Source organism: Carassius auratus, chromosome 9 (assembly GCF_003368295.1).
Source record: "Carassius auratus strain Wakin chromosome 9, ASM336829v1, whole genome shotgun sequence".
Taxonomy (NCBI): Eukaryota; Metazoa; Chordata; class Actinopteri; order Cypriniformes; family Cyprinidae; genus Carassius; species Carassius auratus.
This window is the reverse complement of record NC_039251.1, coordinates 31,093,928-31,114,280: the sequence shown is the minus strand read 5'-3', so window position 1 is coordinate 31,114,280 and position 20,353 is coordinate 31,093,928. Positions and strand designations below refer to the sequence as shown.

General features: G+C 35.4%; 1 protein-coding gene and 1 pseudogene across 5 annotated transcripts in view; one reads left to right on the top strand and one right to left on the bottom strand.

Annotated features, from left to right (window-relative positions):
* The window catches only part of LOC113108084 (von Willebrand factor A domain-containing protein 8-like), an 85,602-nt pseudogene extending 83,648 nt beyond the window's left edge, over window positions 1-1,954 (bottom strand).
* Window positions 1,955-2,568: 614 nt separating this feature from the next.
* Window positions 2,569-20,353, top strand: part of LOC113109029 (diacylglycerol kinase eta) — a 74,993-nt gene continuing 57,208 nt past the window's right edge. For 2 of the 5 annotated variants that reach the window (XM_026272513.1, XM_026272509.1), the window contains exons 1-2: window positions 2,571-2,776; window positions 4,885-5,046. In XM_026272513.1, coding sequence (XP_026128298.1) covers window positions 2,729-2,776; window positions 4,885-5,046 — 210 coding nt within the window. In that variant the 5' untranslated portion in view covers window positions 2,571-2,728. Of the gene's footprint in view, window positions 2,777-4,417; window positions 5,047-20,353 lie in introns of those variants that run through there. The other 3 variants (XM_026272508.1, XM_026272506.1, XM_026272507.1) reach the window with 2 other exon arrangements.

Below are 20,353 nucleotides of genomic sequence, written 5' to 3'. Positions count from 1 at the left end.
TTTTTATTGAAAATTGCTTTTACGATGGGATATAAGATTTGTAAAGGAGGGGGAAAAATGTCTGTTGAAAGGCAGATTTGAACCTGGGTTGATCGCATCAAAAAGACACACTTTACCACCTACGCCACTGAAGCTGACAGTTGTCTGGCGTCTTTTATAGTGTTGACTAGCCCTATGACACGTTTGTGGGTGGAGCTAGTGTAAATTGTCTCTGCCAACAAGATGGGCTATTTGCACTTAGCGTAAATAGACACTCCGTAATCATATGATATAATATAATAGTCAAATAATAGTGCCTATTTTTCTTTCTTTTTTTATAAAAAAGGACCAATTAGAAACAAGATTTAAATTTTTCATTCTGGGATAGAAAAATGAATAAACAGCTTCAATATTAGTATTAGGAGTTAATATTAGGAGTTAAATGCCCCTTTCTGCTGATTGGTCAGCCAAAGATCAAACCGTGCCATTATCAGTTCTTCCGCAGTGTCACACAGCAGAATAATAGACCTCCGCTGCTGCAGGTGAAGAGCTCGACACAACTCGTACTGGAACAGAGCCTAGACAGGGCTTTCTTCTGTGTAGGCCAGTGGTTCTTAAAGTGATAGGAGGTCCACTAAATAATTAGCTATAGCCTACCGTATTTTACAGACTGCAAAGTCGCTTTTGTAGAAGAATGGAAGGTGAAAGACCTCTACTTGCCTGGTCTACGTAAAAGGCAGCTCCAGACCGAATCTCTCTGCGATGTTTGAGATCAGTCTCAGTAGTATCTCTGGAGAGGTCAACATACCCCACTCCCCACTTTGTTAATTCCTAGCAAATAAGAAAAAATAATTAATTAAAAGAGGAAAGACTGTAAAGGATATAGTTGTGTGTTTCACTTTGGAGAAATTTAGCAAGTATTGTGGGGTGATAATGCTTGAAATTACATTTACATTTATTCATTTAACTGACGCTTTTATCCAAAGCGAATATAACAATTGCTATATCTGTTCCCGGCTGCTATATATATATTAATATTTATGATATTTAAATCACGTTAATTGATTGTTTTGTGTATTTGCTATAATACAATTTTAATAAAATCTCTAATTTAATTTAAAATGTTATCCTGTATCCAACATTTTTGTTTGATTGTATTGTTAAGCAATAATACAACTAATATCTCAAAACTAATGTCACATTTATGAACCATTTCTGCAGAGTAACCACACTATACAAACTGACACATACTATGATTTACTGGCACAAGTTCTGGATTTCAGGGAGACTTGAGCACATATGAGATCTCGCCCATCTTTACAGTGTCACCTGTGGAGAAAAAAATGGATCAATTAAATAGCAGCACAAAGCTAGTGTAACATAAACAAACATATATCATATTTGGAGTATCGATTTACAAACACCCTTGTCAACAGAGCAGGCATTTATTTTAAAACGTCAGTATTTACTGAAACGTCAAAGACGCATATAAACATATCTGAAGACAGAATACAAAACAAAAGGAACTTGGTGGGCTATTTTTGACCTGTGAGTTAATAATGTAATACTTTGAGTGACGGGTTAATCTCTAAACCTGCTTAATAACAATCTATAAAGGCAAGAATATGATGTCGAGTGTTTATCTTTGCCTCAGTCAGCACCTGACGAGGTGTTGAGGAGTCTGAGCTCTTCTCCTGACATCAGGAGACCAGAATTTGCCGAATCCTTCTCGCAGCAACAGTGGCCGCTGTGCCTTTGAATAACATACGCGATTGCATCCTGAACCTTTGAAAGGTGCTGTTAAACTACAAATATATCGGCTACAATATAATATGTCCACTATCGCCATGCTCGCATCATAAGTGTTTACACCAGCAGTGGATACACACTGGACAGCTCTAGAAGGAAGCATTTAGGCGATGGACAGAACCCGTCCATTTAACACATCTTCCGTGTGGAACGGGCTGCTGCTTCGTGAGTTCCGATTAATAAGATTGTAACGGCTCCACGGGAAACAAACTTACAAGATCTTTCCAGAAGCGCTGATTACCAGAAATAACTCAAAAAAAGTTCTGTTGAAGTTAGGGTTTTTTTTCGTAATGTAGTTTGGTTGTAAGTGGCAGACTATTTGGAATATAAATAAATAAATAAATAAATAAATAAATAAATAAATAAATAAATAAAAACTAATAATGAGACATATCGTCTCGTTGTAGTAGCTCACTTTAATGATTTTATTACAGTGTTCATATATGAAGTCAGTGACTCTATGAGCTAATGCATAATGTTATAAATATATACGAAATCGTGCAATCCTTGATCACATAAAACAAAACTATTTGTATGTTGCTTTATTTAAAATCTTTATGTAAAGTGACGTCATATAAATTAACATGTCTTTCCAAACAAACATAAACGCGTGCTTTTCTAGTGATGGTTTATTGTTTCTCAGTCTTTAAAATATGGGATAATGTCACTGATCTGTATATGAGTCTTTATCATATAGATCAGTGGATAATGTGTAGAAAGCAGGTTCCCTGACGTCACGCACAGCGCTTCGAATCCTTTTCTAGGGATTTGACATCTATCACGTGGAGAGAAGGAGGCTCAGCCTGTGGGAGACCCTGAGTGAGCGGGGAGGAGTGGAGAAAGGGAAATAACAGACTCGAGCCACGAGTGAAAGCAGCGCTTGATCAGTGCTGAAGCGTGCGCGCGCGGAGAGATCTCGAGCTCAGGACTGTGGGAGACTATGGAAGATGATTGCCAATACACTCGCAGCCCAGCCTGGGAAGAACTGGTCAGTACTGCTGCACGTTATCCGTTCAGATACACATCACAGAGGTGCTTTATATCCGCGCATACGTGCTGATAGATTCTAACATGATGTTAGTACGCACTTGATCTTTGATCGTGGCTTATCGCGATGGTTTCTTCCCTTCTTCAGTTCTTCCTTGTGTTGAGCTATTCGATCATTAGACGAGTTCGCATTCCGCTACAAACTGGGGAACTTCTGGACGGGATTGATTTAGACTTTAGCTATAAGTAGAATCAGAATCGAACTGAACAATGAACAAAGTATAGTGATTTGTTTTAAATACACAGTGGGAAACATAATCAAGCCGCAGTTATTCTTGGTGGCATTCCGCTGTTAGCTTTTCTGAGCTATTTAAAGTTACAACTGAATGAGAGGAAATGTGCAGTGACCCATTTTCAAATAGAGGGTGAAATGGAAGTAAATAAATGCTGTTAATGTGTTTGGTGCTGTTTAGATCCGCATTTCGACCTAGGAAGGCTCTTTTGCGACATGTTTATTAAATACACCTGTGAATGAAAAGAATATTTGGACGGATGATCTAGGCTTTAAAATCAATAGGGTTTGTGTTTATTTCAACTGTTTGAATTCACAAACCATCACAAACACATTTTGCAGATTATTTAAAAAACTGTTAGCTACTCACTTAGGCTGTTATGTGTGGTATCGTGAATAAATGTATAATGTATCAACATGACAGTAAGAGAAATCATCTGAAGTGAAACTAATATTAGCTTGAAAATGAATCTCTGAGGAGGATCGTCTCTGACAAGCATCGTATAACCAAAAAATATTTGGCCTCCACTTGAAGCTCAACAGTCTGGTTTTATACAAAACGTTTTTGTTGATATACTAGCGAGTAGTGACATGTAAATGTGTAATAAAGAGAGAAATACTCACGGTAATTATGTTTTGTGATGTGGGTGTAGTGTCAATACACATCCTGTTGCTATGGTTACCGTCTCACGCGAACGGGATTTCTGCTTGTATAGTTTAGGCCTAATCTAACTTTTATTTTGTAAATACTGCATATATATATATATATATATATATATATATATATATATATATATATATATATATATATATATATATATATATATGCAGTATTTACAAAATAAAAGTATATGTAAATAAATATAAATAAATTTACTTCCGCGAACTACTAGGCTGATTGTTTCAGTGATCCTGGACCATAAAACCAGTTTTTATTGTAATCATCCGAAAGCAGAATAAATAGCTTTTCATTAATGTATAGTTTGTTAGGGTATTTGGCTTAGATACAAATATTTATATATCTGGAATCTGTAAAATAATAATAAGAATAATAATACATCAAAATATTGAGAAAATCATCTTTAAAGTTGTCCAAATTAAGTTCTTAGCAATACATTTTACTAACCAAAAATTAAGATTTGATATATTTATGTTAGGACATTTCCAATCTTTTTTTACCATTTATCTTCATGGAACATGACCTTTATAACATGATGATTTTTGGCATACAAGAAAAAACGATGATTTTGATCCACACAGCTATGCTCCAAATATCACCGTGCTTATGACTGGTTTTGTGCTCCAGGGACACAAACTGTATTTTTGTAAAAGCGGTACCCAGCCCCCCTCGATCTAGTAGTTTAATGTCATTGTGGTAGAATCTGCCCCCCCCCCACAGCACTTTTTGTTCGGGACGCGCCAACAATGTCCAGAACGCAGTCTGTCTGGCAGCTCTGAGGCTGTGGGTTTGTAGTCGGCTATAATGTTACAGGAGAAACATCTGTTGCTGTGTCCTCGCCATAGTTTGTGAGGTGCGCGTCCGCCGCTAGGGTTTGCTACAGTGATCTCCTCAGCCCTGCTGCAGCTCAGCAGCCGTGTTCAGACACGAACATGAACACTGGCCGGCTGGGAAAGTTTCAAAGCAGCTCACTGACAAAAGCGCACTGAGCGAATGTCTGGAGACGCGCAGGAAACGCAAAAGCATGACGGCCAAGAGAACCGCTTTCCAGCCGCTGTCCAGCTCCCGCATCCCGGCGGAGAGGAAGGGAGCGGCTGGGCGCCTTCATAACCCCGAGCCCTGTGCCTCTTCCCCGCAGGAGCCGGAGAAACCAGCGGCGTCCGCCTCGGGGCTCCCCGCCTCGGGGGCTGTCGGGGTCTCCGGGCCGGTGCTGGACGAGTCATCCGACAGCGAGGGAGAGCAGGAAGGGCCGCAGAAACTCATCAGGAAAGTGTCAACCTCCGGGCAGATACGAAGCAAGGTAAGACATGTTGTTTCATATCTGAAGCCAGTGCTGTGTGTGTGTGTGTGTTTTGCTGTTCGTGTCCAGGCCGGTAAGCAGCGGATGGTGCTACTGTAGCACATGGGAGACATCCATGAGCTCGTTTAACATTGAGCTTTTCGCTTTTCCAGCTTCATACATCTGGACTGATTGCAGATTGATCAGGAATGTTGCATCGCTCGTGCCATAATTCATCTCTTATATTGAGCATGCATTAATGCAGTTCAGTCAGCAGTGCTCGACTTTACAGAGCCTTCAACCTGTTGATATACAGTCATGACCACTTGTTGAAAGAACTGTTTCAAGATTATGGATAGGCTTTTCTTTTCTTTTCTTTTCTTTTCTTTTCTTTTCTTTTCTTTTCTTTTCTTTTCTTTTCTTTTCTTTTCTTTACATTTAGTAATTTTGTTTTCATAATGCACCATTAATCTTTTGGTTTAGTTAGTCACTAATAATTTTAATGGCATAAAATGTATATTAGTATCATATTAATAATTATTGTGAAATAATACGTAATATAATAGGCCTAAGATCATATTAGTATATTAAATAGTAATTTAAATTCAAACACTTTTCTCTGGATTTTGCATGTGATTGTGTCAAAATAAAGGTGCTTTACAATGCCATAGAAGAACCTTTTTTTGTCTAAATGTTTCCATAAAGCACCCTTAACATCTCAAGAACCTTTCTCTTTCACAAAAGTTTTTTTTTTTTTGTGGTGAAAGAAGGTTATTCAGATTTTATAAAGGTAAGAAAGAGATTAATCTTTAAAGAACCTTTGACTGAAAAATGGTTATTCTATGGCATAGCTGTGTATAGTCTTTTAAGCACCTTTATTTTTAAGAGTACATTACATTTTTACCTTAAATCATACATGTGTGACATTGAGACATAAGTTTAGTATAATAAAATATTGTATTTTTAAAGAAATTATCGGTCTGCTGATCCTTGGTTGTAGGCATCCTTTGCTTTTGGACAATAACTCTCTTTTGCCTGTTCACTGAATTCAGTGCAAAATGATTTGTTGACCTTTTCACACACACACACACACACACACACACACACACACACACACACACACACATTGATCTTAATTTATTTAAAGGTATGCTCCTTTGTGTCTGAATGAAGACTGATTATCACATATTTACATACTTGTAAGCCCTCATAAACCCATTCAATGCTATCATGGCCTTTGATGGGTAATTTGATGAATGGTAATTGAAAGTTCTTGATTCTGCTCTCTTGTTTGGAAAGACGACACCTCAGCAGTCTTGCCCCACTTTAGACGTGACACAATAAAGTTCCTCTTTTCTGACCAGAACAAATCCACTTAATTATTGAGTGCTGCTCTCCACCCCCTACATTATTTAGGAGGCTATATTTAGAGACTGGCTGTTCTGGATGTGGAAGGGGCGGATCTTTTGTAATGCTAAACCACCCCACATGTGTAAATAAAGCCTCCTTCAACAAGAATCATTCAGAAACATCACTTCTCCTCTCATCAGTCAATGTAGAGTTATTGATGAATGCTACTACACATTTCCACTCTAGGATTTTAATTTTTTATTTTTATTTGATAAAAGTATAGCAATTGTGACATGCATTGATTGACTTGTTTGAGATCGTTGCTGAACAAGTTTATTTATTTTTTATGTTTATTTTTTGAGTTAGGTGTGTTTAAAGTGATCTAAACATTTGCAAAAAAAAAAAAAATGTAAGCCTATTAAATTCATCAAAACAGTAATGACATTCACATTGTTACAATTTCAATTAAAATGTATTTTTGTTTTTAATATTGGAAGACTGGAGTAATGGCTTCTGAAAATTCAGCTTCAGAGTCACAGGAATGAATTACATTTAAAAAATATATTACAGTAAAAATAGATTTTATTAAAATTTGATGGTTTTACTGTATTTACTGTTTTTCTTTTTTAATCAAACATATGTAGCATTGGCGAGCTTAAGGAACGTCTTTCAACTTACTTTAAAAAAATAAAAAAATAAATATCACTATATATTTGAACATTTTAATTATTACAAACTTTTGACCGGTGGGGGATAAACTATATATATTATTATGTTATTAAATATTATATTACACTTAACAAAATTATAAACGCAACAATTTAGTTTTTGCCCCCATTTTTCATAAGCTGAACTAAAAAATCTTAAGACATTTTCTAAGTACACAAAAGGCCTATTTCTCTCAAATATCGTTCACAAATCTGTCTAAATCTGTGTTAGTGAGCACTTCTGCTTTTCCGAGATAATCCATCCACCTCACAGGTGTGGCATATCAAGATGCTGATTAGACAGCATGATTATTGCACAGGTGTGTCTTAGACTAGACACAATAAAAGCCCACTCTAAAATGTGCAGAAAACAACAAAACACATATCAGTCAAACGCTAGAAATAACGCCTGCATGGAGTTTTTGTGGAGTAAGTATTTGTCTTTCTCAGCAGACTAGAATAATCAGAGCGCTGAGGAAGTGCATTTGTTTTTCAAGAGTTATTCTCCAGTGCATGTGTGTTTATATTAGACGGCTCATGTGCCTCCCATTGCCCTGGTAACTCTGTGGAGAGCAGCTAATGTTCAGACCATCTGTGTTCAGGCGAGCTGAGGGTGAGCGTGAGCACTTGTGAGCTGGGGATGGAAGGTGCTGTGTTGTCGTGTTGGTCAGTGGGCTGTGATGTGTGCAGATCAGGTGTAATGGAGCATGTCTCAATGCTGTCCCAAGTCATTGTTTGCTTAATATGGGCTCTTCACAGACTGTCCTGTGCGTCCTCCTGATCGCTCCATATGCTGTGGATCTTCTACTGTTTGACTGACATTTTTCTGGGCCATAGTAAATATCCACCCAATCTTCACTGAGCTAATTGAGGGAGCAGGGAGTGCTATGTGTGGCAGCTTTGGCTTCGAGTAACACGTCAGGGCATGATATCCAAATAAATTTGTTTTTTTTTCAAAAGTAAAAACAAGGAAGAAAAAAAAATCTGTTCTGTTGTGTTCTGTGTCTTGGTCATTTGTGGGCTTAGTTTCCGTAGCAACATCACTCCTCCTGTTTCTCTAGCAAGTCTTCCTATGTGTGAATTCAGTTTTACAAATTCACAGTATTCCTGATTTTAGAAATTGTACAACATGAAAAATAATATCAAGATCCTTTTTAATATAATATAATATAATATAATATAATATAATATAATATAATATAATATAATATAATATAATATAATATAATATAATATAATATAATCCTAAAATGTATTTATAATTAGCAATGTTAATTGTATATTATCTATCTATCTATCTATCTATCTATCTATCTATCTATCTATCTATCTATCTATATATATATATATATATATATATATATATATATATATATATATCTATCTATCTATCTATATATATATATATATATATATATATATATATATATATATATATATATATATATTTTTTTTTTTTTTTTAAGAAAAAGAGAAAAAAAATCTAGCCTTGCTGGCTGACATTATTTCTATAATTTGTGAATAATATATAATATACATGATTATTTAAACAGTGTTCCTCTGTTCTTAGTAAACCTGTGCTATGTAAGTTTTCCTTTGCTCCTTGATGTCATTAAAATCCTCTCGATTGATGTACTCCTCGTCTCCTTCGTTCCTCGCTCCGCACTCCTCTCAGAAGTGCACCCCTGACATATATAGGCTATATAATCTGTTTCACAAAGCAATATTTAGGCTGTAATGCTTATTTGACACATGCTAATATAAATATTTGATATAATGTGTGTGTAATATGAAATGTATCGTGTATAATATATATCATTTTTTCAAATATATACGGTTTTAAACTTAGAACTGTGAACAATACACAGTGCATTTTAGAAAACAGGAATGCAGTGAAAAGATTAGTTACTTATTATTATGCGATTATACACACACACATATATGTGTGTATATATATATATATATATATATGTGTGTGTGTGTGTGTGTGTGCGTGTGTGTGTGTGTGTATAAGCAGTTTCAAAATGCAATATTTATTAATTATTAATTTGTCACAGTATAATATGCAGCTAAATATAAATAAATATAACAGTTTTAAGAAGAATACCCAAAAAAACAACAAAAAACACAGGAGTGCATTGATATGATGAGCACAGCTGGGGTCTGTGTTTCTTGTACAGATGTGACTGAAGCTCTGTTGGCTGATGCCTTGTAATTAAGTGGGAGAGCTCAAGTGTACTAGAAGAGCTTCTGATCCTCCCGCCCCCAACAGACATCAATAGAGAGGGAATACTCTCTCTCTCATATCTCCATACACATGCCAACACCAGGAGACCACAGCTGCCTGGCCCGATGAAGCTTCTTATGAGCTATGAAGTTTACAGACTACATGAAACACACTTAATGTGATACAATGGGATCTCCAAGTGAAACTGAGGATGTAGCAGGAAATGATGTAAACTGATTTGGAATTGTTTTATTGGTTTGGTGGTCAAATATTGGAGGGTTCAAAGTGACGACAGTTCGGAATACAGTCAAAAGATAAATATTGTGAAATATTATTACAATAGAGATGGGGATCTTACATGTTCCTTTCACGGCATTCCTGTGAAATCATCTGGATTCTCCTGTTTTTCATCATTATTAGACTACATCACTGTATCTGTCTTCCTGTCTTATCTGGGCTGATGTAATTGATGATAATTAGATGAATTTAATAGTGCAGTTAGAAGAATAGATCAGAGATTGTGTTTAGAGTTCAAGTGATGCGTAGGCAGATGACCTTCATATCCATCATAACTTCATCTCACAGTGATTTAATCTCGGTCAGTGTGAGTGCCTGATAAATGAACAAATCATTTTTTTAAATGGATGATTTATTATTTAATTGCTGTTTATCATAAGACTTGTAGAATCAAGAGCTCTTGATTTTTCAGTTGAAATGGATTTGGTTAAACCAGTTGAACTGGTTAATTTCTACATAAAGATTACTCATTGTTCACATTGTTTGTTTATGAGACAGAACATCTTTATCAATACACGCAACAGAGTTTTGTTTAAATAAAGTATATTTTAATTAAAATGCAGTAAAATATGAATAGCGTCTCAATGTAATAATGCAATGCAAAACAAATGGGTTTCTAACAAATACATAAATGTCTATTTTTCAGAAGAAGAATCAGATCTGGCAATGTTAGGGCTCTCTTTACCAGGAGAGGCTGAACATGTGGAAGCTGAGATCCAGGTGCATAGATAGACGAGGGGAAATCCATGATAAAATCTGTCCTTATGTCTGACAAGTTCTCTTATTGAGTTAAGAGAGTCTGCTGAGTTCTGTATCCTGTGTCCTGTGCACTAATGCATGAATGAGAGGCACTGCTGATTCAATTGTGGAGCTGCAGGATGGGATTTGCCACAGGCGTGTAGCATACACTCACCCCATGGTCAATCCCTTAAATGCTGGCTGTGGCCTGCTATAGAGACCTGTACCTGTGTCCTTGCTATTGGTAATAAAGATTTGGCACATTGTGCATAGATAATGTCAAATCAGTGTTTAATACTAAGTAGCACAGAGAAGGTGGGAAATGGTTATTAAATGGAACATTATTGGACCCCCATTAAATCTTGTTAAAAATTCCAAATTTAAATTCTGGATTCCATTTTTTTTTCCATAATAGATATATTAAATTGTAGTCATTAAAAGGCATTTCTAGTTTATTATTTTAATTATAATGAAAGTTGTACAATTGAACAACTATTTTTAAGTTGTTAAGTTATGGGGAAGTCGTTGACTGCTAACCCCTAGGGTTGTGGGTTCAAATCTCGGGCTGGCAATACCACGACTTAGGTGCCCTTGAGCTAGGCATCGAACCCCCAACTGCTCCCCGGGCACCGCAGCGTAAATAAAAGTGTGTGTGTTCACTGCTCTGTGTGTGTGTGTGTGCTTTGGATGGGTTAAATGCAGAGCATGAATACTGAATATGGGTCACCATACTTGGCTGAATGTCACATCAATTTCTTTTTTTCTTTTTCTTTTTAGGGCCCCATCAAATTCAGATTTTTCCCAAATTCCACATTTACCATTTACATATTTCTGAATTACATTGTAATTGTTTGATTACATTTTAATAATCAACAGGCATGTCTAATCAGCTGAATGCATACTTTAACTTTTTCCCACAGAAATACTGTTATCTGTTATCTAAAATGTACAACTATTTATTATTATTAGTTTTTTATTTAATGTAGATTTGATCAAAATAAAAGTTGGCATTCAATACAATAAAATGAAAATTTTGCAGTTCCTTTTTTTGCATAGAAAGTGCTGCGCAATAGAGTTTTAGTGTTAAAAAATGGAAGAAAAATTATGTGGTATTCCTTAAAAATACAGTTGTATAATTGTAATTTTATTACTATTACATCGAGATTTATACATTCTACCTTACAATATGTAATATATTTCTTTCACAAGTACTTCTTTACTTTACAATTACATTATTTTGACAGGTTTTCATGAAGATCTTTGTAATCCGTGACATTTAATGTTATACTTTTAATTTAATTTTTATGACTGGATTCCACAATTCTGTCCACATTTTCCACATTTTCCACATCACGGAGATCATAGTGCCCTACATTATAGGAGATTTTCTTTGTAGTAAAATGCATAAAATATCCCATAAAAGGGTTTGCTAACCTTTGGTTGTGTACAACATATTTAATTGTTGAGCTGTACTTTATAGCAATGGCCACACATTTTCAGGAGTGAGATCCTTGTTCAGATGTGGGAGTGAATACCATAAATTAATTTTCTGCAAAGTTGCTTGTAAATGTAGATATATCCGGGTCACATTTTTTTGCTTCCCTTTTTTTGAGTACAATCGGCTATTCTGGCTTGTTGTGATGAGTCAAGTGGCTTATTTTGGGCTTGTTTGTCAAACCGTGTTGCTCATGTTTGTAGTGAGTTCTGGCAGCACTTGCTTCAGTTAGACTGAAATCTGACAGACTTGCCAAAATGTGCATTTTTCATATAGATAAAAAAAAATGTATATAAATGCACACTTTTTTATATATTGAATATAGATAATCTAAATGTTGACAGCTAATTTTACCTCTAAAACATTCAGAAAAATGGATTTCATTAAATTACTTAAATTGCATAACCTACATAAGATTGTATTCATTTCGATAAATTGATAAAATTAATTATCAACACCTTAAATGATTATCAAAACCATTAGTCAAATTATCACTGCAATCCTGTCAAAATTCAAGTTTTAAAATACATTTTTAAACCATAATGTTTTAATAATCTTTTGTCGGGCTTTAAAGAAGTACAATTATTTTCATGTGCTGACAAACATAGTAAAGCACATATAATGTACTTGATTATAAATGACTTTATAAATATATACATATACAAATATACAAGTTTCAAAAGAATGAAAATGCATTTAAGTATATTTTCGTTTATCATAGATGCATTTCCATTTAGCAAATACACTTAGCATGTTCAACATCATTTACTATTTTAGACTTCATCACTTTCAGTGCTTGTAAAGTGTAGTTATTTCTCCCATAAATAACCAAACTGTGCATTTCAGTAGAGAAGTGACAGCCACATTCATCTGCAGCATGAACGTGGCCGATATAACTCTAGCTCGGACCATGAACCCTCTGAAACCCTGTGACCCTGAACACCATTGTGCATGGGACAAAAGCTCTTGTTTGGCATTGACATTCCATGCATATGTATCATTCCCGTTTCCACAAGACGCCTATGAGTGAAGAATCATGAATCAATAACCCTTGGAGGAGACTAAAGACAGGCAATATTCTTCAGCTCATTACGCTCTAATTCGCATTCTCTTCGTAATTGGCTCTTGTTTTGTAGATTCCCCGTCTCAGATGATCTTGATTAACAGTGACTGATTGACTGGTTTGTTTTCTCAATGACCCCTCACTAGGCCCATCATACCCAGCATTCATTCTTTCAAAAGACACTTATAATGGGGGTACTTGTAGGCCAATCGCACGTCGGTCCGCAGAGACTCCAAAAATGTTTGTTCGGAGGAAACGGGGTGGCATTCACGATCATTATCTGTCTGTAAAGAAGCCGGGGAGGGTGTGGGGGGTCTGGACAGCTTTGAAACCGGGTTTTAATGATGGTCCCCTCCTCCCCATCTCCTGCTGACTGTATAGCAGCGTTTCACTTTCTGTCAGCCGCTTCCCCTCCTCGCGCCTGACCGTCCTGACCAGTGTAATTGTTACCTTGTGCTCTGCCTCCTCTGTATACAATGACTCGGTGTCGTTAGAGATGAGAAAATTATGTGCCAACAACTGACAAGGTGTAATTGCTGGACCAGTTTAAGCTGTGCCACAAAGTTTCTGTGAAAGTGGTATTTTTAACTTTCAGTATGGAGCGGTGTGTCCGTGGTAACTCGGTGTGCTATTCACACATATAGAAGAGTCACAGAGGATACTTCTGTTTCTTAATCATTAAGGCCCCAGGGTATTTTTTAAATGACAGATTTGTCTTGTTTTGTATTGAAATGTGCTGCTTTTGTCACTTACCAATAGGGAAAGTTCGCCAAAAAGTGTATATTCTTTTATTATGTATTTACCCTCATGACTTTCCAAAGCAATCAATCTTCTGTGAAACACAAAAAGATCTTTAAGGATGTCTTGCACCATATAATATATAGTGACTGTATGTCAATGTGAAATACAAGGGAACATAAAAAAACTTGTTTAACAGACTGAATTTTTTTTTTTTTTAATTGAAAGTTCTCAAATTGTAGTTTAGAATTTGGAGTTTTTAATATCTTCATCTGAAATTGATGCAGAGTGTTTTTTTTTTATAGTTACAGCTAATTTTAACTAAAAAATAAAAATAAAAATGCTGCTGTCTTTAAATATAAATCCATAAAAATGTGTGAGCAGTGAAAAGCTGTGTGCCCATCAAAGCCCAGCTTCCTGGCGGCTTTGCCTCAAAATGCCCCACAGGTCTTATGTTCTGTCTAGAGAAATGATGAATCTCACCAAAGTGGCCAAAACCTGACGCATTCATGAACAGAAGAGAGACTGAACCTCGATTCTTTTAATGCCAGTATTTGATGTGACTTAAAGAGAAAAAGAGAATCAGAAGTTTCGGTTCTGAAGTTATATGAATAGAGCTTAAACGCACACTGTAATACACGGCCCAGAAGTGGCTTATTGCTATTATAAAATGATAGCAACAGACTCTAAAATACAAATACTTACATTTATTAATATAAATAACCAAAATGAACTGTTCTTCTGCCAAGTAATGTAGATCATTAGTTGAACTGTAGTCTTTTTACAGTGCTACTTGGTAACTGTAAACTTAGTAAACGCATTATTCCGAATATGTGCTCACAAAAGTGTTTATCTACATGAGTTTGAACACTCATCAAAATAGAGTCAGAAATATCTGTTTTATAAATGCACATTTACTCAGCTGACACTTTTCATATAAACTAACGCTCAGTCACACTTTGTCTGCTACTCTAATTGTGGATTGAAAACTACTTTGTACCGGGAACTATAAAAATGTTCCAGACGTAAAGAGTGATGATTATTTTAAGAGCAGTTGGTTTAATGACAGTTATTCCTGGCAAACATAGCACTAGGGATCTTAGCGTAGTGTCTCAGTTCAAGCTTATTTCTGTTAAAAATAAATAAATAAATAATACAAATAAAGTATTCATGTAATTTTTTTAAATCATTAAACATGTCATTTTTTTTCTTTTTAAAGTTTGTGATTTCTGTGGCACTAGTGGAACCAATAATCGAAAGAATAGTGACTTTGTTTTGCCACCACAATGTTGTTTTGAAAATAATATAGCTCTCCCTTCTCTTTCATTGTGACTCTTCACCAATAAAAACAGGGTTGGACACGTTTACATGACTTTGCACAGTATTAAACATAATCAGTATTGTTATGTCTGGCACTGACTGACAGTTCAAACAGAATAAATGTGATGTGTTAAAATACTTGTTCGCCATTGAATAAACAATTTGTAGGTTGATTCCTCCAAAAGTATAAACACTGTGGGGGTTTTGGATGATATCAAAACATTGTTCTGTTTGTTTGATCATCACAACCTGCTTGATGCAGCCAAACATCGACTCAACCGATGTCGTGACTTTTGGCGTAGAGCTATCCGTTATTATTTTTAGTGGTCGGCTGAATTTATTTATGCTGTAAAATAAATATAAACTTTATTGCAGAAATTTTATAACGGTGTCACTTTCTATCTTTATATTAAATAGTGTGATAGTAGATAGTCATATGGGCCTATATTGGCGTTTTATCTGCCATTAAAACATATTTATTAATCAAACACAAATTTTTCAGTTGTGTTAATTGATTCTAATGGCACAGAAATGAAAGAAAGACCAATACATCTAGGCCTGGGGGCGAGTAAAATGTCAGGAAATTTACCTTTTCGAGTGAGCTACTCTTTAAAAATATTTTTTCCAAGACACTGAAATACACCTCAAAGAAATTGCAGAGAAGCGTTTCGATTTGAAGCAAGCTATCACAGAAAATCATCAGGTGTCCTAACCAAATAAAAGCTATTTCTTCCATGTACAGTAAATTAGAGTTAACTTTCTGTGGCATCACTTTGGGTAACCTCAACTAAAGTGAAATTTTATACAGTAGGTACTTCTCTATATTAGTATATACTTTTGTTGCGATTGGCTGTAATTGTGTCATGCAGGGGTTTCACTCTCAGACTTGCTTATTGCGGCTAGTTTGATCCAGTTAGAAAGCAGCTTTAAACTTTTCCTTTACTGGCCTTGAAGGGATGCTGAAGAAGCGAATGTGTTTGTGGCCTTGAATTATTCGACTTGTGGATGTTTGGAGGGGTTGCTCAGTTCATCTGAAGCCCCACTGAAAGAACACATGTTGCTGAAAGCGTCTTTTTACAAGGTCAGTGCACCCTGCAAGAGAGGTGAAGTGTTTCTCCTCCAGCACTGACCCAGATGCACTTCAGGAAGAGAACAAAATGCCATTCACTTAGAGGCCACTCAGCATTTCATAAATTATAATACAGTATTATACAATTTTAAAATATGGCCTTAAATTAGATTTAGCTGAATAAACAATTGGATGTTTCTTCAACCACAGGCAATTTTATATCACAGGGGTTGGCATAAAATTATGATTTCAACTTTTCACATATAAATGATCATTCTTAAATAAATAAAAAACATTTTGGCCAATACTTATTGTTTAAAAATTACTTGAAAATAAAACTGTCTAACAGTTGTGGGCATCATTTCTAACACAAACAACAATTTCGTCAAAAAAAAAAAAAAAAAAAAAAGGGTTAGCGTAGTTTACCAGGTGAACCGAAAGAGCTTTAGATGACACATATGTGATGAAAAAAAAAAAAAAAAATGATTCAGTGAAGGTAAATATCATTTGTAAATGGAGTCTTTTATTGTGTACCATTTTCAGTCAAGCTGTCACTTCATCAAATTATGAAAAAAAACATAAAAAATAATTATGTGTAAAATGATCCCTAGCATCCCTATGCTAACTGTAAAAATTATCCCTTTCAAGAAAAAAGAGACAGCCATTTAAAAGAATTGTTTAAAATATCATTTCCACCACAGTGTTTTATTTTTGTTAATTTAAATAAAGCTGAAATTAAATTTAGATCTTTCTTAAACCATATAAATAGTCAATAAATGTTTAAGTTGAAGTTCTAACATTACTGAAGCTAAAACTGAAATAAATAAATAGAAATAAGTAACGAATGTAAATAAACAGAAAATAATTTTCAAACAGAATTTTAAGAGACAAAAAAAAAAAAAAAAAAGATTTACACAAAACATTTACAAAACATTAAACTGAAATTAAAATAACACTGTCCAAAAGTCGCCAAAAAGGAATAATAATTAAAAAAAACCTCAGGCTTAGTTTCCAGTAGTGTATTTAATTTCTGGGGTTTGCAGCGAACCTGCTTTCTCATACTGCACAGGCAAGCATGTGTGTGTGTGGTTCAAACACTGTAGACATGTGCCAGACAGCGAAACACTGAGGCTGGATATCCTCATTCACAGGATGTCCTTCTGTTATATCACTCACTTTCTGAAGAAACGCTGGTGGTGTCCTCTCAGAAGAGAAGCAGCCATCATTGATCGAGCTTCTGGTGTGTGTGTGGTTACAGTGAGTCGTGCTTGAGTTGCTTACTGGTGTCTGTGAGAGAGTGTGTGTCCGTGATGCTGAGAGAGGTGTGGGTGTACAGTGTACCGCAGTGGGGTTAGTCATGTATGTCTGGCACTGAGCCGTTCTCCCTCTTACAGTTTAGTGAAGAAACAGTCTATTAATAGATCACTTCTTAGCCCACTTGGCAACAGGAAGGGAACTGAAGACAAGAAAAGGGAACTATACTGGCCTAAAAAACACAAACAAAAGAGGAACGTTAAAGCAGTAACATTTTCATTTACTTATGCAGAACAGACACCCAACAAATGTACCAACACTACTATGTACAATGAAAAAAAAAATATTGAAAGAAAATCTTGCATTTAAAAGCGGCATTTATTTGATCACAAAAACAGCAAATATTGAGAAACATTATTGCAATTTAAAATAACTGTAACTGTAATTTATTCATGTGATGGCAAAGCTGTGTTTTCAGCATCATTGCTCCAGTCTTTAGAGTCACATGATCCTTCAGAAATCATTTTAATATGCATGTTTGTGGCTCAAGAAACATTTACATTTTTTACATTTTTTTTTTAAATGATGAAAACAGTTTTTCTGCATATTATTTGTGTGGAAACTGTGATTTTTTTTTTGTTTGTTTGTATTTATTTATTTATTCAGCATAGTTTGATGATTAGAAAGTTTAAAAGGCATTCATTTGAGATAATTTTTGTATAATTTTGAAAGTCTTTTTTGATTAATTTAATGCATCATTTCTAAATAAAAAATATTCATTTCTTTAAAAAGCCTTACTGACCCCAAACTTTAGTGTATTTAAAAAAAAAAATGCATTTCTGATATGGCTAGAGACATAGAAAAGGAAAAGCAGTCATCTTTGCGTTTACGTACATTCATATTCTTGGCATGCATGGTCTTACCAAAGTGACTTATGAGAAAAGTGGCTTTAAATTAAATTAAATCCATCTGGTGTGACTTCATGAGTGAGTGGAATACATATTCAACATAAAAACTTCGACTAGAAATGAACATGCTGTCATGAGTTACTCGCAAAAACCAAAAACCACTAAGCAGAACAGATACTGGTCTTTTCTTATAATGAAAGTAAATTATGACCCTTTGATGTTTGGACTTTAATAAAACGTGGCTGTCTATTCAGTAGAAATGCTCTGTAGACAGAAGTTTGATATGTAGTTTTATCAAAATGATGTGTTTTGTGTCATCCAGTGGAGGTTTAGTGACAGATAAATGGGGGTATCTAGGTGAAGGTAGAAAGGAGAAAGAAGCGGCATTCAAGTCCAACTTTGAAGTTCGTATTTAAGACCCTGGAGCTTAAGTGTCAATAAGTGTAAATAAGCTTTCCATTGATGTATGGTTTATTAGGATCGGACAATATTTGGCTGAGATACAACTATTTGAAAATCTGGAACCTGAATGTGTAAAAAATATTGTCAAATTTACAAAATATCGTCATGGAACATGATCTTTACTTATCTTAATGATTTTTGTCATAAAAGAAAAAAATATAATTTTGACCCATGCAATGTTTTTTTGGCTATTGCTAAAAATATACCACAGCGACTTTAGATTGGTTGTTACTATGTATGATTACTTATATAATCAATATATTATATTACTATACTATGTTCATTATAATTTACTTTCATAATCTCCATAGTTTATTCCACCGGACTGTGGGTAACTCACATATTATGACTGAGAGCTGTTTATTAAACAAACTTGAACTGCGAAACATTTAGTGAGTTAATCTGATTAATGTACCAATTAAATGCCATTTCAACAGTTTCACACCCCACCTACACTGCAAGCGATTCAACATGGCATGAAAAAACAAGTAGACTCCCATTAAAATCAGCACACTTACTCTCAGCTTATACAGCTTTGTTCATTCATTATAATAGGAACGCCATAGGTTGCCATGTCACTCACATGCAACTCAACTTCTCGGTAAATATCCATTAGACCCCAAAGAAGTAAGCTTTCCACTATTTCACCAACAGCCACACCTTCATTTTTCATCCATTTATCATTAAATGTCACTCAGGTATTTTTAGTAAATGCAGAGTGAGTTCAGTGTTTTATAGCCGAGCTGAAGGGGTGTTTTAGCAGCGATGTAGTGTCACCGAGTGCGCTGGTGGATGGATTCACTGTTTAAGTTGACACAGCTGTGCACCAGGATGTCAGATCGAACCCTGCGTCTCTGTTTGTAATTCTCCCCTCAGAGAGCATATTTCCTCTGCTATAAATAGCCATCCTCCCATATATGCCTGTGGATTTGTGTTTGTTTTTTTTTTCTTCCATGTTCCTGCTATATTTGTAGATGAATGGACAGGAAGGAGCTTGACTGCTCGCAGGTCTATGGCCCTTGTTTATAGTCGGTTGGGGCTGGGATGGTGTTTAATGACGGTGTAGTCAAGGCGACCGGCTGACAGGATGACCCTCGGTGTTGGCCCCCATCTCTCTCCGGCTGCCTTCCTCTCGCTCCCGCCATGTCGAAGACCTCCGGCCCATGCAGGGGCAAAACCGTGTGCGCTGCCTTTGAAAACTGCATCGGGTTATCTGGAGTGTCACTTTCACAGGAGACTATCCGGCTCTGCAAAATTTATGATCTTGAGGAAAGTTTCACTTAGAAGGTTTAAGATGGATTATCTTTCACTCTTCAAAATAAAGGTTCCAAAAGTAATTTTTCATAGTGATGCTGTTGAAGAATTCAATGAACTATTCTTAAAATTGCGTCATACATCAATGCTTGAATATTTTGAACAAAAAGCTGAGAAAATTGCATTTTTGTCAAAGGCCCTGTTTACACAAGTGTGTTTTTGTTTTAAAACGGTCCGTGATAAGTAAGCCATCCGCCATTTTTGGAACGGTCTGCGAACATTTGAGTGCGTTGACTGTGCATCTACAAGAGGAATTTATACACTTGTATATCTTTGAATACTCATTGATAATTATGGTGAATGACGTTAACTTCACTGTCCCAAAGTGGTGGATTTTGCTACTTAACGTATCTGGAACGGTCGAATAGTGCATCTATACATATCTG